Source organism: Diabrotica virgifera, chromosome 7, assembly GCF_917563875.1.
Source record: "Diabrotica virgifera virgifera chromosome 7, PGI_DIABVI_V3a".
Lineage (NCBI taxonomy): Eukaryota > Metazoa > Arthropoda > Insecta > Coleoptera > Chrysomelidae > Diabrotica > Diabrotica virgifera.
The window spans coordinates 210,309,072-210,327,047 of record NC_065449.1 but is presented as its reverse complement, the minus strand read 5'-3'; the positions used below and the strand labels follow the sequence as shown (position 1 = coordinate 210,327,047).

At 33.0% G+C, this 17,976-nt stretch overlaps 1 protein-coding gene across 5 annotated transcripts in view; it reads right to left on the bottom strand.

Moving 5' to 3' along the window:
• Positions 1-17,976, bottom strand: part of LOC114339183 (serine/threonine-protein phosphatase 2A regulatory subunit B'' subunit alpha-like) — a 364,499-nt gene that overhangs the window by 25,322 nt on the left and 321,201 nt on the right. For all 5 annotated transcript variants that reach the window (XM_050655879.1, XM_050655881.1, XM_050655878.1 and 2 more), the window contains 2 exons: positions 10,007-10,173; positions 2,613-2,822 (listed from right to left, as the gene is read on the bottom strand). In XM_050655879.1, the coding sequence (XP_050511836.1) occupies positions 2,613-2,822; positions 10,007-10,173 (377 nt within the window). The remainder of the gene's footprint in view (positions 1-2,612; positions 2,823-10,006; positions 10,174-17,976) is intronic.

The window sequence follows — 17,976 nt, the reverse complement described above, 5'->3', positions numbered from 1 at the left end:
AGGATAGAACATTTTAAGATGAAGATAATTTAATACAATAAATAATTAAACGAGTAGTGCTTCTATTTCTTGTTGATGTGCCTATCCGTGAATAATGTTCGCGATCATCATGGCAATCTTGATCTTATCTGCAGAAGCGTGCAAAAGCTACACAGATGTTGTGTTGAACCAGGTTCTGAGATTCTTCAACCAGGATGTTCTTCTTCTTGGACCCCGCCTTCCAAATATTTTTCTTTACAGGATGGCTTGTAAGTGGGCATATCTGAATTCATTACGCAGAATGTGTCCGAAGTATTGTAACTTTCAAGATTTGATGGCGTTCAGCACCTCTCGGTTCATCTTTATTCTTCCGAGGCCCTCCTCATTTGTGACTCGGTCAGTCCACGGGAATTTAAGTATTCTCCGATATAGCAACACCTCAAACGCTTCCAATTTTCTGCTCATACCTTTGTTCAAGGTTCACGATTCAACATCATAAAAAAGCAGAGAGAACATGTAGCATTCTTACTTTTATAACAAGAGAGAGGTTGTGGCTCTTGAAGAAAGCCACATCCAGTTAAAAGTGGATCTAGCGTTTCCGATGCGCGCGCGCTCTTATCTCTTGATTGTTGGTCCATTCTTCATTTATTATGGAGCTTAGTTGTAATGCGAGGTAGTTGTAGTGCTTCACTCTTTCTCCAGGTGTTTAGTTGATGTAGAGTTGACCTTCTGTTATCTTTTTCTTGCTAATGATCATAAGCTTTGTCTTCTTTACGTTTATACTGAGTCCATATTGTTGACTGTAATACGCGATTTTGTTCATAAGGACTTGAATGTCTTCTAGGTTAGCCGCAAATACTATGGTCTCATCAGCATACTTGATGTGATTTAGGCGGTACCCGTTTAGTAGAATACCTTTTTCAGTTTGGTGCAAAGCTTCGATAAATATTCTTTCAGAGTAGAGATTAAAAATTAGAGGAGACAAAATGCATCCTCGTTTCACTTCACGAATGATCTTCGCATATTCGGTGTATTCACCTTCCACTTTGAGATTTGTGGTCTGATTTCAGTAAAGGTTTTTAATAATTTCAGATCATGGTTTTTAATTCCTCCTTCTTTTAGTATTCGCATCATCTTGGCGTGTTGTACTCGATCAAAAGTTTTTTCGTAATCAACCAGACATGCGTACACGTAGCAATTGCCATCTCTGCATCTCTGGAATAAGAAATAAGACTTGTATTGAGAACAAAGCCTCTCTCGTTACAACAGCATTTATGAACCAAAACTGGTTGGCAGAAATTTGACTTTTACAGAGCTAGTAAATTCTCTTATGGATTCACAGGCCTACAGTGTTTTTGGTGCCAAAGTGTTTAGAGCTGATTTTAGATATTTGGGGTGCTGATTCCGAATATGGCTTTAGTTTTGCCAAATCAGCTCTAGTTTTCAAGATAACGTAGGCCATGCCAGCTCTTATGCATTAAAATACGAATATGCCGATATGGATATACTAAATTGAAATGAATATCACACAATTAGAAAATACGTATATTTTAAGCCATTTAGCTAGATACAATAAAACTCTTTGTACAATGAAACAGATATACAATTAGTTTTGAGAAAAAACTAACAAAATAGAAAAAAAAACTTGACGTAACGAAAGCTTCGCTTGCGTGATTTCCTGGAGTGAACTTTTAAACAGTCTCTCTTTAAAAATCAGCCATCATATGGGTGTCCCATCTTCCTTGGTAGCGGTCCTCCATGAAATCTCTCATTTTGTACCTCACTTGTGTCACTTGAGTTTTCAGGGAAACGGTCCAGGTGGCCGTGAAGATAATGGACTTTGATGCTCATATTACATCCAAGTAATTGGAAGTTATTCAGCAAACGGTTTACCAGCTCGGCATAGTTTTACTTTTGAGCTTTCCCAGAAAATTTTTCATAATGTCCACAAATGAAAGCCAAGCTTTTTTCTCTACCGCATTAATTGACCACACAAAAGCCAGATCCTCTGTAAGAAGTCAGATCTGTGGTATATCAAAGATTCCAGCTTTGAGTTTTTCCGTACTTATCTGGGGCAGCTTCCTTCCTATGTAGGCAAAACATTAGAAGCAAGTGCCTTAACGAATTGCTTCATTAGGCCTAGCTTAATACGGAGGAGTTTTAAAAGTTTAAAAATACTTCTCAAGCTGTTTTATTTCCTTATAAAATAGTAATGTAACGACATCATATCTTGCATAAATAAGGCAGAATACAGTGAGAACAACAAATATACTGAGGAAGAAGTTTAATTAACAACGTATATTTCTTTGAATAGCATATTCTTCATTATCTCTAATATTAAAACTACTAATTTCGGAATGTGCCATATCCATAAAACTAGAGCTGATACAAAAAAAACGGAATCCAATTTCCATTTATCGCTACTAATATAGTAAAAATCAGCTTAAAGATTCACGGCACCAAAACAAATTTTTTTTTCTGTAGGCCTGTGTTATCTATAGTTATAGGAACAATTTTAAAAGATGACTCATGAGGCTTATCGTATGGTATTCTTCGCATTTTTTGGCCCCTGGAGTAGTAACCCCAGTAAATTTACGTAACAGTTTCTTTAGCAGAAAACTTACAGAACTTACCTATTGACACAGTAATAGATCCTGGCTATAACCGTATGTACGTATCTTGAGTGAAATTCGGTTGCTTCCTTTAAGAAAGTTAGGCCTGGATGTGTTTCGACGACGTCTTGTACCAAAGGAATAAAGTCTTCGGGAGCTAGCCAACTGCGACGTCCTCGTGTGAGAATATATATAAAACGACTGGCTCCATCGTGGCAATGTGAAGACATACTGAAAAAAAAAAGGAAGTGAATATTAAATTGAAAAAAAAAAGGAAAAACGATTAGATGGGTGTAATTTGATATTTCGTTTTACCCCATAAACGAAGCACTTAACAATCGAAAAAGCATAAATTTTGAATAAAAACCTGAAGATTTATTGATAAACTATCCTAATTTCATCACTTAATGTTATTAAACAATTGCGCTGTGATTTAAAAAAAAATCTCTGGTTCTATGGTTCGTACAAACGTCTTTTTTAAGTTTTTCCATAATCATTCAGATTGTGTATTTTGTTTTTTTTTGTAAAAGTTAAAACGGCACAGATAACTTCTGCGCCGTTAATAATTTATGCGCTAGTAATTGTTATACATATAATAGCATGACATCATTAATTCAATTTCTAAATATATTCTTCCATATATATTTATTTTTCTTAATATGTATGCGAGTTGTTATGTTATGAATAGGGTCGTATCCAACTTGGTGTCTATGCATTTTGGATGTATCTTAGTTACGAGTGACATTGCAACCCTCACAGAAATGGTGGTGACATCTGGTGATTGTCTCAATTAGAATCAAACAAATTTATTCATTGCGTTGACCAACTATTCTTTTTTAAACAATGATATTATGTAGTTCTATGTTGTATTCATAAGCTTTTTCTTGTATCCTTCTTAGTATGACCATTATTGTCTGTAGTGGCTCTATTTGGTCTGAATCCATTTTGATAAATCATCAATTATATTTTCGGAGTATTCTAACCATCTATTGTAGATAATACCAGAAAGAATTTTGTATATTATATTTAGCGCAATGTACCATATAGATATACTGCTTCTGCTATTAAAAGAAACCTGTAAAGGCGTCGGCCTATTTTCTTTCATTGTGCTAAGAAACCTTTCAGCACTAAGTCTAAATCGCTTTATCCAATTGTACGAAATTAAGTGTAATCGCTAAATACCAATTGGGGTTATTCAATTTATCTTTAAAGCATTTTTCAAAAGGTCGTCGGGTTACTTTTAATGACGATCTAATTATATATTACAAGCGGATATTGAGTAGTTTTGTTTCCTTTTATATCTCCACGCCTCGAAGATTTGTTTTATCAGTAGTTGTATTTTCAATTTCAATACAAATATCTACATAAAAATAAATAATTATTTCGACAAAAAGACACCAAAAGCCGTCTTATATTTCAGTTATTTCAGAGAGCGTCATAAACACTCTAACCAACCAGGTTATCATCAGAGAATGTATATACAGGGTTGCGAAAAAGTCTGGCAACACAGTAATTTCTCGGAAACCGCTAGAACGATTTTTATAGATTTTGGTGGGTAAGGGTCTTCTAATCTGCCCTACTAAGCGAAAAGGGGTATCTCCATTTTATAAAAAAATGAGGTACTACTGTTTAGTCATTAAATACACCTTCATACATGCTCCAAACCCACATAGAAACTGTGAAACTATATACCTCATAATTAATTTGGACCATACAGTAATACAAAAATATATAGAATCTTTGAACTCATTCATATATGAGACAATATATAAATGAGTATCCGAAAAATGAAAATTGCAGATACCCCCTTTTCGCTAAGTATGGCATTAAATGCGGCCGATATTATAGTGGTAATTACATTGTTGTCAAGTCTTCCATTTTCCTGGAAATCTAACGAACTTTGTTATTTCAAATAGCACATCCTGTATATTTTTTAAGTTTTGAAGTCCTTAAGGAATACTGATTATTTTTCATGTTATATTCCCTATACCTAAATGCCATAATTTCGGAGTTATTGCCATATTAAAAAAAAAAATGTTTAAACAAAAATATTAAAAACAAATTTTTTTCGGCTTGGGTAGACACTATTTTAGGTTCTTTGGATCGTTGGGAACAAAAAAAGTCTTTTGTAATTTTCCTCTAAAGTTAATCGTTTCCGAGTTATAAACAATTTAAAACTGAAAAAAATCGAAAAATGACGATTTTTTAGGTTCAAAAACACAAGTAAGATATATTATTTTTGAAACCACGAAGTATCTAAATTCAAGCTCAATATTTCTTCTATGAGCTTCCTGTAAGAATTTTTGGCAGGTTTTATTATAAAACATTGTTTTTTTTCAAATTAAAGAGTCTCAGATGCAGAATTCACCACTATAATAAAATTAAAATGGTAAATAGTTATTTAAATCTGAGACTTTTCGTGGGGAAAGTTATTTCTGGTACATCCTTAATCTGCGACTTTAACAATTTATAAGACCGCAGACGATGAATATAGAAAACAAAAAGGACTCCTTGCAATCACATTCCGTTTTCATTCGTCTAGGAAAAGGACAGAAGAGGAACTTCCTAGTACTCAAATTTGAGTAAAGATAGAAAAGTAAAAGATGGTTTTGCTTGTTTTTGATTCAGAGGGATGCACAATCGCTGGACAGCTGTTTCCACCATTTCAGGCTTTATCAACAGCGCTAGCATGCACTTGATAAAGCCTGATTGCAATTGTTTTTTTTTTAATAATGAAGCGCATATGAGAGTACGGGCGATCGGGCTGCATTAACAACTACTAAAGAACAATATTTTAAAATGAAATAAAACCAAATTACTTATCGGTAGCTAATAAAATAAGGTTTGAACTTGAATTCAGACACTTCCAAAATTCCAAGACTATTCCAAAAGTAATATTTTTTACTTGTGTTTTTGAACCTAGAAAATCGTCATTTTTCGATTTTCTTTCAGTTTTAAATTGTTTATAACTCGGAAACGATAAATTTTAGAGAAAAACTACCACAGACCTTTTTTGTTCCCAATGATCCAGCGAACCTAAAATAATGTCTACACGAGCCGAAAAAAATTGATTTTTATAATTTGTTTAAATTTTTTTTTAATAAAGTAGCAATAACTCCGAAATTATGGCATTTAGGTATAGGCAATATAACATGAAAAATAGTCAGTATTTGTTAAGGACTTCAAAACCCAAAAAATATACAGGATGTTCTATTTGAAATAAGAAAGTTCATTAAATTTCCAGAACAACGGAATATCTGACAACAATGTAATTACCACTATCATATCGGCCGCATTAAAAGACCCCTATCCACCAAAATTTATAAAAAATCGTTTTACCGGTTTCCGAGAAATTACCGTGTTGCCAGACTTTTTCGCAACCCTGTATGTATGACTTTCTCTGAGGCAACTAAAGCATATCGGACTGTTAGTATCGAATCGCAACAAAATAACGTGGTATGGGTGTCGTAGCGACATCTGCTAAAAGCAAGCAAAAGTTTTAATTTAATAAAATATAAAATAATATCAAACTAAAAAGATAAAGGCAGTTTTTGTTTATATTCGATTCAGAGTTGGACCACCATCTCCATATAGCTATTTCAGCATCCTCATGCCTCCTCAGTGAAGCTATGCAGTCACAACTCTGAAAGGAATATAAACAATCTGCCTATTTAAGGGAAAGCATCGCGATACAATGATTCCACCTTTTGAGACGCAATCTAGCGACATCTCTCGTATTACGAGGAAAACAACGAAAAGCCCTACATACAAAGTTTACTACTTTTTAAACAATTAGAATAATTGAAATAAAAATATAATAGACAATATTTTAAATCCAAGACTTTTCGTTAATAAACTGCTTTCTGGCTGCATCCCGTATCTCCGGATTTTAAAATATATGTATAATCACAGAGACGACGAAAATAGGAGAAAGCAAATAGAGGACACTTAGGCCACGCATTTACCTTCTCTTCGTCTAGGAAAAGGACCGAAAGACAGTTTCTAAATACTCAAAACTGAGTAAAAATGGAAAAGATAAAGGCAGTTTTTGTTTATATTCGATTCAGAGTTGGACCACCATCTCCATATAGCTATTTCAGCATCCTCATGCCTCCTCAGTGAAGCTATGCAGTCACAACTCTGAAAGGAATATAAACAATCTGCCTATTTAAGGGAAACCATCGCGACACAATGATTCCACCTTTTGAGACGCAATCTAGCGACATCTCTCGTATTACGAGGAAAACAACGAAAAGCCCTACATACAAAGTTTACTACTTTTTAAACAATTAGAATAATTGAAATAAAAATATAATAGACAATATTTTAAATCCAAGACTTTTCGTTAATAAACTGCTTTCTGGCTGCATCCCGTATATCCGGATTTTACAATATATAATCACAGAGACGACGAAAATAGGAGAAAGCAAATAGAGGACACTTAGGCCAAGCATTTACCTTCTCTTCGTCTAGGAAAAGGATCATCCTGTAGTACTGATGGACTATCCATAAAAATCTTCTCAAATCTCACAGAAAATGTGTTGGAAAACCTCGTCTCACTAATTAATGATTCCTTTGAAAGAGGCAAATTCCCAGAGTGCCTAAAGATAGCCATTATTATTCCCCTTCATAAGGGTGGTGAAAAATCTAATGCTTGCAACTATAGACCTATTGCCTTACTACCGGTACTCTCAAAAATTATTGAGAGACTCATAAAAACCCGTCTCATGTCCTTTCTCATTGATAAACAACATCTTATCCCAAAATCAGTTCGGCTTTTTAACTAATAAATGTACCACTGATGCCTTGTTTTCTGTGTTTCATGAGGTTTACCAAGCACTAAACAATAATCTTTATACTGCCACTGTTTTCTGTGACTATGCCAAAGCTTTTGATTGTGTAAATCACGACATTTTGATTAAAAAACTAAATTTCTATGGGATTCGAGGTAGTTCTTTGAATTGGTTCTAATCTTACTTGAATAATAGGAAACAAATAGTTAGAGCAAATGATACTGACTCTAGTCTCAAAAACATTGTATGTGGAGTACCACAAGGTTCAGTATTGGGTCCTCTACTGTTCCTTATCTTTATAAATGACATCACTAACTTAAAAATCGATGGAAAAATTTTTCTTTTTGCTGATGATACCAGTATCACTTGGAGCAACTCAACTATTGCATCTCTTCATGCAACTATAACTTCTGATTTGCTTACGATAAAAACCTGGTCTGACTCTAATTTACTCTCTTTTAACGTGGATAAGACAGTAGCATTATCCTATAAAAGTGCTCTTCAACCCCTGCTTGTTAATAACAGCCAGATCTCTACCGTTGATTCTGTAAAATTTCTTGGTATTTTTTTAGACAGCAACCTCAAATGGTCCCTTCATATCGATGTGTTAAGTAAGAAACTCGCCTCAGCCTGCTATGCTATAAGATCTGTTTCGAAAGAACTCAATTTAGCATCTTCTAAACTAACATATTTTTCTTTGTTCGAGTCTCATCTTCGATATGGTCTTCCTTTTTGGGGTTCTAGTACAGCTGCCCAGTTAGATGTTATTTTTAAATTACAAAAAAGAGCAATAAGGTATCTGTTTGGCCTCAGAAGAACAACACATTGCAGAAGTTACTTCAAAGATCACGGCATTTTAACCCTTACATCTTTATATATTTTAGAAACTGTTTGCTTACTTCGTAAACACATGCATGTCTTTCCAGCAAGGCCTCGTCATGACTACTCCACCAGAAATTCAAATTTTGATGTCTATTTACCGATCCCGTCCTCTGAGTTAGTAAAGAAATCTATATTATATTCCGCAAAAAAACTATACAACCATCTTCCTTTACAACTCAAATCTGCAACATCTTTCCCCAAGTTCCGTAAAATGACAAAAGTTCATCTATCTAAAAGACCATATTATTCAGTAGAAGAGTTTCTTAATGACTAACTAAGAAATTACAGTAATGTACAAGTAACCAAACTTATCTATATTTGGGTGTCACATGCAGCAGCTTAAACTTATTAGTTCCTATGTCTATAAATATTTTACTTTGTTGTATATTCACGTTGCAATTTCTATAAATTGTTGCAAATATATCGATTTTGTTTTTTTTTGTTCTTTACTTTATTACTTTTACTTTATTAACAATATTTTGTATTTATGTATATTTTTTTTATATTGACGATTTATCAAATTTCAGAAAATTGTATTTGTTATTGTTATTGTTAGATATTATTTATTTATTTTTTCTGACTTTAATTAAGCTTTGTCCATAAAATTTGTATTTTCAGTGACAATAAAGCATATTTCTATTCTATTCTAAGACAGTTTCTAAATACTCAAAACTGAGTAAAAATGGAAAAGATAAATGCAGTTTTTGTTTATATTCGATTCAGAGTTGGACCACCATCTCCATATAGCTATTTCAGCATCCTCATGCCTCCTTAGTGAAGCTATGCAGTCACAACTCTGAAAGGAATATAAACAATCTGCCTATTTAAGGGAAACCATCAAACTAAAACTTTATTGGGACCATTTTTCTAATAACACTTTCGTGGCTTCTAAAATTTGCAAACCAAAACGAAAAACTGTTGGCAACTGTTGCCATCTAACAGTCTTCATGTAGAGACATACCTACCGTTTAGCAGCCCACGTGCCCAATGGCCCATTTCTTTATAAATTTTATCCATCCTGTGGAATTTTAAGCAAATATGCTATTATAACAAACCTTTATACCATTTAAAGGGTTCATACCCTGGTATTTCTTTGGTGGCTCAGCTTGTGATCAACCAGTTCTAAACACTGATGATGATTTTATTAAAAATCGAAAACTTTCTGTGTGATTGATGGTATACAACCAGCTACAAGAAAAATTCTTTTTTTTTTCCTTGTGGACTTTGTACATTTGTTTTCTTTGTTATTATCATATTATATTTAGACTTTTTTATATTCACGTTTAGTCCATATTTTTCACAGAAACTGCTTGTCTTGTTTAGTGGAAGTTGAAGTTGTTCAGCAAAGCTTGTGTCATAATCATGATGTCATCTGCATATCTTATGTTGTTAGTAGTTATTCCGTTAATTATTATTCCTTCACTTTCAGATAGTAATGCTTCTTCAAAAATGGATTCCCGAAGATTGCGAAGATACAGAATACATCCCTGTCTCACTCCTCTGATGATTTCAATTGCTGAACTGAGTTCGCTATCTATTACAATTTGTGCTCTTTGATTCCAGTAAAGGTTTGTTATTATTCTTAACTCTCTTTTGCCTCTGCTTTTTGTCTTTAGCATTTGCACTAACTTTTTATGTTTTACTTTATCAAATACTTTTTCAAAATCAACGTAACAAACATTCACATCAAAATAACACATATTTATAAATCGCCAAATCAAAAGTGGGTGTAATTCTTACCTTTGAAAGAATGTCATAAACTGCTCCAAAGTACAGCTACCCTTATCTGCACAAGCCGCTAAATATAAAGGTGTTTTCCAATAAAGAGGTAATTGTGTAGCCTGAGTAAGAGCACCAAAATGCTCCCTTGAAGCTCTTTCGCCAATTTTTGCAAAGGCAGCTGTGACCTAAAATGAATTAAATTTTATTTAGTTATTTTTATATATCATAATGAAAATGAAAGTTAAAATAATAACAATTCGATATTTTCATTTTTAACTCAGATATGTGGAACAAAACTCCACAAAAATGTGGAGTTTTTTTAGTCGTTTTTAGAATAATGTAGATTAAAAGAGAAATTATTTCGATGATACCCAGTTTAGAACATCTTCCTTTTCTTCTATGCAGTTTGTAAGTCTGTAATAAGTGTGTAGCAGTACATTTTCCATTGGTAAACGCCGTTTCTTTTCTTTGTTTAGTGAAAAGTAATAAAGACTATTATTCTTTGTGTTTAAAATACACCACCTTTATAATTCAACTATTACAAACCCATATGAAACCAACATTCCTATAAAATTTAAAACGGAATACTTATATAGAAGCCGAGGCAAAAATTAAAACTGCGAATGATAATAATATCTGGCCGAGATAACAAAATATGTCGGTATTATTCATCTCTACTATTTTAATAGCTTTGTGTTTGTTTTAATGCCCGTTTTAGCCTGAACTGATACTGTCTGACTACCTTTTTTGAGCATTCTATTCCTTCTCCTTTATCTTGCTATTTTGACGGACCTTTTGTCTGCTTGTCTTTCTGTATATTGATTACATTCTATTTTCTTTTTTGGTAAACTAGAAAACTATATTTCTTCTTTCCTATATCTCGTTACTAGTTTCCTTCTTATTTTGTTTCTTAGCGCTTGGTTCATTATCTTTCGTAGGATTTTCACTCTTTGTTTTTGAAATTAATAATGATCTAAAATATAGAGACGCGCTGGCGGGCTTCCTCTTTAATATAGCCTTGGAAAACGCAGTCACGCAGACAAATATTAGGTGGCAGGTAAATAGGGAGAAGTGTATTTTTGAAGTGTGTAAAATAAATAATTCCTAGCTGAGCGCTTTCGGCTTACCAAGCGATCTTCAGAGCTATGCTACAATAAAAAGGTCTCTAATGAATAATTGATTTTAGAATTCAAAGTTTAACTTACGTCAAAAGGTTCAAAATACCACTATGAAGAGAGATGGATCCCATGTATGATATAAAATGCTTCTATTTCTTATGCAGTTTTTTTATTTTATGGAAAAAACCTTGTCTGACTGTTGAAAAAATGCTCAACTATGTTTTTATTTTAGAGGTTAGAAAAGTTAAAACATCTACTACAAGCACAAAGGACTTTCACACGAAAAATTACATTACATATAACGAATATTTGATCTTGGTAAGGACAAGTAAGTAGAATGGCGGCATGTGACATGGAGGCTTTTAATGACAGCCGACATAGACAACGGTGTGCTCGTTAAGGTGCTTTCACTTTTTTTCATATCAAGTGACAGTTCACGTATGGCATTTTTGTAATCGAATTGAACAACTTTTCAACAAAGTCTGTAGTTACATAAATCTAGTTTTTAAAAATTATAATGAAATACATATTGAGAAAAGACTTAAGGTCCAAGATAAATCAGTTGACAAGTTATCCTTCAAAAACTGAACTCAAATATTTTTTAAAAAATTAGTACCGGATGTAAAGAAACTTGAAGGTAGGGTGGCCATACGTCCCGGTTTGGCCGGGATAGTCCCGGTTTTGACCGCTTTTGAGGGCGTCCCGTCGGTTTCAGAAAATTCCCTAAAATGTCCCGGTTTCACGCAAAAATAAAAAAATGTATATTTTTACTAACAAAGATAATAGCTATGTGTGCTGACAACACTAATACAAATTTTGGTGGGGCCGCTAGAAAAGGGAAAAATAATTTGTGGCGACATCTTCAACATAGTTTAGGGAAAGAAATAATCGGAGTAGGATGTGGTGCCCACATAGTCCACAACTGCATTCAAACATCCGTAGATTGTCTGCCGTTTGATATTGAATGTTTCGCAGTTAAAGTATATAAATACTTCCACATTTATACTGTCAGAACTGAAGAACTGAAAGAATTTTGTGATTTCGCCGGGGTGGAATATTCAAAGTTATTAGAGCACGGAAACACTCGTTTTCTGTCTCTTGGCCCAGCTATTACACTGATTCTGAAGATATTTGAAGGCCTGAAGTCCTACTTTCTTTCTCAGGATAAATGCCCTTACTTTCTAAGCCAACTTTTTGAAAATCCATGTTTTAAGCCATGGCTGATGTTTGCGACATCCCAGATTTCAACTTTTGAAGACACAGTTTTGAAGATAGAGAAAGACAATATCTCCGCTACTGAAGTTGCTTGGCGCATAAACTCGCTCAAAAGTGTGTTGAAATCTAGAGCGGAAGAGGGATTTATTCCTACTAATGTAAAAACACTTATATTAAACTTACAGGAAGAAGGAGAACTAAATGTCCAGGACTTTACAGAAACAGTGAAAAAGTTTTACAAAACTTGTGTTGACTACATATTTAGAAAAATGGGAACTGAGCTTCGGAGGCGTACATAACTTGCAGTGGATTTTGCTACAAACAGTTCCGTCATGGAGTGATATCCAGACCAGCCTACCTAATTTTAATGTCACACAGATCAAGAAAATATCTGAGGATGAAGAAGAAGAAACCAAACTCTTTGACCAGTGGCAGTGTGTAAAGGAGATTGTGTCTGAAAACTTAACGGAATGGAACAGAGTGGACAAAACTAAAGTAAAAACTCCTGTTGAAGAGCGATGGAAGCAAATATTCGCAAGGCTTTATAGTAAGGATATTGCATACGATACTATTTTGAAAGTGGTCGAATTTGCTATGTGTTTGCCAGGAACTAGTGCTCCCGTAGAAAGAGTATTTTTCATCATGAACAACTTGTGGTCAAATGAGAAATCACGACGTCATATAACAACAATGAGTTCAATGTTGATGGTTCGAGTGAACTTTAAATACACCTGCGACCAATTTTACGAGATGCTCTTGAAAAACAAAGACGCATTGAGAAAAATAAGTAGTTCCCAAAAATACTTTTGGTATGAAAAAGAAAAAGAATCTGATGAACAGGCAGGACCCTCAAACTAAAAATAAGTTTAAAGTGGAAGTGGGCCATTTTTTGTTAGTGTAAGAAGAAACACGAATTTGCTATGATTTATAAGTTTTTAACCTTGTAGGTAATAAATAAGAAGAAACATAATGTTAGTTTTGTTTCACAAACCAACCCATTTCCATGGATTAACTTCACCGGGGGGACCCCCCCCCCCCCGGTAACTACGATGTCCCGGTCTGAGCCATTTATGGCCACCCTACTTGATGGTGAAGTTTTAATTTCATTAGGTGTACTATGGGTGTCTCGAAGATGGAAAATAAATTAAGAAAAAATTTTTGAGAATATGATTTTTAAAGAATAAGCTGCCAAATGATTAATTACAAATATTGATTTTTAATGATAATTTGCTAAAGAATTAAAAAGTTAATTAAAAAAGGTGTTTGATTTTTTGATTGAGACAAATATTAGATTGAATGGAACTATCTTCAATAAATCGACACAAATTGTTGTTTATTTGGGTTTATATGACTGCGGACACTAAATTCATTCGCCAATTTTACTATTTTTTATTTTATTAGTCATTTTTTCGTATCTTATCCTAAAACTAATACTAATATTAATCTCTAATAAACAATTCTACTAATCAATAATTATTTTTATATTTTTTTTAATAAATTTTTATAATATATTTTTTTTAAATGATGTTCTCAGAGTTCCACAGCAAAAACTGCAACATTATTTCTTTAGCCCTCTACCTACTTAATTCGAAAGCTTTTTTCTATGGACTGTCCAAGTTCGTCGTTTATTTTTATCTACATATTTTTTTTTTATATATTTTTTTGTATATACTTTTTTATATTGTTTCCTTTTTTTATTTTTTTATTAAATTTTTTTCCTTTTTATTTTCTTTTAATGTATAACAATTTACAAGAAATAGTTACTCTATATTTTACAATTACAATTTAAGTTTAATATCTAAAATGTTTATTAATACAATAGATCGACACAAATTCTCGCAATCGCTGATAGACTTTTGCAGATAAAGTTAGGTGACACCTTCAATAATAATAATTGACTTATGCTCCTTCTCAAATATGCCCGGAACATTAATAAAAAAATTAAAATATTTAAAAATTTCGAAAAACATCGATTTTTTTCTGCTTTCTTTGCTTATAACTTTAAAACGAGTCGTTTTGGAACAAAGTCGTATAGAAATAAAATAAAAATAATTGAATTTTGTATGATATACGACTGGTCAAAAATGTCTTAAGGTATAACCTTTTCTGCAATATAGCAATAAATACAAAATAAGGGGGCAAAATACGCCTGTTGTTATTCAATGTTTCTTAACCACTTTGGTGTGACTTAGAACCTTAGTAATTCGCTTAGAAAATTGTTATAACTTACTTAAATGGTCTACCAAATTTCATTAAAATCGACATAATAGATTTTGCATAATAAATTTGCAATGTAAATGGTTTTAAAAAAGTTCAAATTTTTTAAAATCTTTCTGAACAAAAAGTAGGTAGACCATTTAGAAGTTGACTAATTTTTTTACATATAAAGAGGTGCTCTACCTATCTAATATACTTTACAGAATTAAAATCGGATTATTTAAGGGGACTCAGCAATGTTATTAAAATTATAAACAATTTTTTGGCTTATAAACAAATAGTTTTGTTTAATAATAAAAAAATTAATTTTTAGCAATGCAAATAATTAAAACCGGTATAGTTTGACTTAAACTTTCAAATGCTGTCAGCAGAATTGCTATTTTATTTTTTAATCTTTTAATCAAAAATTATTCTCGTTAAAAAATTGCAATTTTTCGATTTTTTGAATGTTCCACCGCGTTTATCTCGAAAACTATGCATCCTACGAAAAAACTTGTAAGAACATTTTTTGCTTAGAATTGCCCAAGAAATACAAAAAATGTTTTATTTTGCGGAAAGTCGATGTTATGTAATTCCAAGTTCTTTGTTTATAACAATCTTATCGACATCCGGATCAACTGTTACCCAAAAAATTCGTGTTCTACGGGTCAAAATACATAAAAAACTTGGGTAAGTCCATCTAATTAAAGGAGCCCGTAGCACCCCCTCCTGGACACAGCACTAATTTGTTTATAAGCCAAAAAATTGTTTATAACTTTAAAAGTGCTGAGGCTGCTTAAATAATCCGATTTCAATTCTGTAAAGTGCATTAGATAGGTGGAGTGCTTCTTTATATGTAAAAAAATTGACAAATCTTTGTATGTTCTAGTTTTTGTTGTGCAAGATTTTAAAAAATTTCAATTTTTTAAAAAAAGTTTAGATTGCAAAATTATTATGCAAAATCTAGTAAGTCAATTTTAATGAAATTTGGTGGACGGTTTTAGCACATTACAAAAATTTTCTAAGCGAATTAGGAAGATTCCAAGTGTACCTAACCTAACTGATGGAAAAACATTGAATAAGGACAGGCTTGTTTTCCCCCTTTATTTTATATTTATTGCTATTTTGCAGCAAGGGTGTTAAATTAAGACACTTTTAACCAATCGTATCTGATAGAAAATTTAATTATCTTTGTTATATTCCTATACGACTTTGTTCCAAAATGAATCGTTTTAAAGTTATAAGCAAAAAAAGTAGAAAAAAACGGAATTTTTTAAAATTTTTAAATATTTTATTTTTTTTTATTAATGTTCCGGGCATATTTGAGAAGGAGCATAAGTCAATAATTATTAACGAAGTTATCACCTAACTTTATCCGCAAAAATCCGAATGCCACCTCTCACATCCACCTAAAAACAGATCCTTCCTGGTCTAAGATGATATTGTAGCGAGAAAGCTCCCTAAGATATCGCAGATAATGCAAGCTGAAAGCCAAAAACGCAGATCAAAATCCGTTCCCATGTAGGTTGGTAACATCAGAGTTACCTTTCATTCGCGGTTGGTTGTATCACGACTTTTTTCACCTAACATCCTTCTCTTAGCTTCATAGCTCATCCACCTTCAAGCCCTCCGCTACTTCAAGTTTCGCTACTTCATCTAGCAATTACTCTTGCTCGTCCTCACTCAACGCTTCCACAACAAATAAAGGGAGAATGCCTACCTTGAAGAGGCGAAAGTCTAAAGAGGACTCATGACATGTTGATGATATGTATTTTCATTACATGTTTCATTTCGAAGTTTTCGAAATTTTCAAAGTTTCAATGAAGCATTTCTGCCTTGTTCTAGTCTGCTCTTTATTTAAATCTTAGGGTCCCAACTATCTTTTAGCACACAAGCACAAGTATTTAAACTGCCTGATTTGCTCGATTTCTTACCCAGCTACATATGAGGCCATGATAGCCAGAGTAGCCTAACTGATTGTAACATTACTTTACATAATCAAAGAAAATGAGCAGAAGCTACCAATGTCCGATTGTTTTAGTAATTGCTGTTGACCAATAATGATTCTTGGTCAAAATAAAACTACTAAAACAATCGGACATTGTTAGCTACTGATCATTTTCTTTGATTATGTAAAGTAATGTTGAAATCAGTTAGACCACTCTGACTCTCATGGCCTCATATAGTGTTGCATTTCTACCTATAAGTCATTAAGTATAATCACTGACCTCTTCACATGTCTTAAATATTTTTGTGTGTATTCTCAAAGAAAGCTTTAAAATGTGGCTCATTAGGGTCATCAGCTGGTGGTTCTTGGAGAATTTCGCACGTGAAGTTTTGGGTAGGACGATAAATGTAGAGCGAAGCGAATCTTTTATAACCTGGCCCGTATCGTAGATATAGTTAAAGAGTTTCACAATAATGTCTAGAATTTCTTCATAAGTATCATGATTGTTTCTGCATACATATCATCTGGTCCTGGGGCTGTGTTACTTTTTAATAGAATTGTGGTAGCTTTTGTGTTCTGTAATCTTTGAACTGGTTTTACCTGTAAATTACAGTTGAATCCGGGAATCTTTACCCGTGCGTCATCTTTAAGGGGAAGTCTACTGTGACAAGGGAAAAAACAGGCCGATTTTCCGGATTTTTTTTCTAACAAAATATGACTCGTACATTAAATTAATGTAAACCGCCATCTTTAATATATATAAGTATTTGTAAAACAAATTTCAAGTCGAAATATTCAAAATTGCCGTCGTGGCACTCCTTCAAGCACAGGCCCGTTGTTTTAGGTGCCCAAACGGTGTACATGAAATCTCACGTCTGGGTGATATGAAACAAAAAACAAAATATGGTTATTAGTCCTGTCGCCAGAAGGGGGGTACAACGGCCTCCTTAATTCAGATGGACTTACCCAAGTTTTTTTTTATGTATTTTGACCCGTAGAACACGAATTTTTTGGGTAACAGTTGATTCGGATGTCGATAAGATTGTTATAAACAAAGAACTTGAGAAATTACAAAACAGCGATTTTTCGCAAAACAAAACATTTTTTTGTATTTTTGGGTGATTCTCAGCCAAAAATGTTCCTACAAGTTTTTTCGTAAGATGCATATTTTTTGAGATAAACGCGGTTGAACTTTCAAAAACTCGAAAAAGTGCAATTTTTGAACCCGAATAACTTATGATTAAAAAATACAATAGCAATTCTGCTTACTGCATTTGAAAGTTCAAGTAAAATTCTATCGGTTTTAATCATTTGCATTGCTAAAAATTAATTTTTTTATTGTTAAACAAAGCTATAAACACATAGTGTTTCCCGTGCCCAATGCATGCGTTTTAATGTACTCGTTCGATTTCAAATGAAAAATGCATTGAAAACATCATTCAAGCACTATGTGATTATAGCTTTGTTAAGCAATAAAAAAATTAATTTTTAGCAATGAATATAATCAAAAC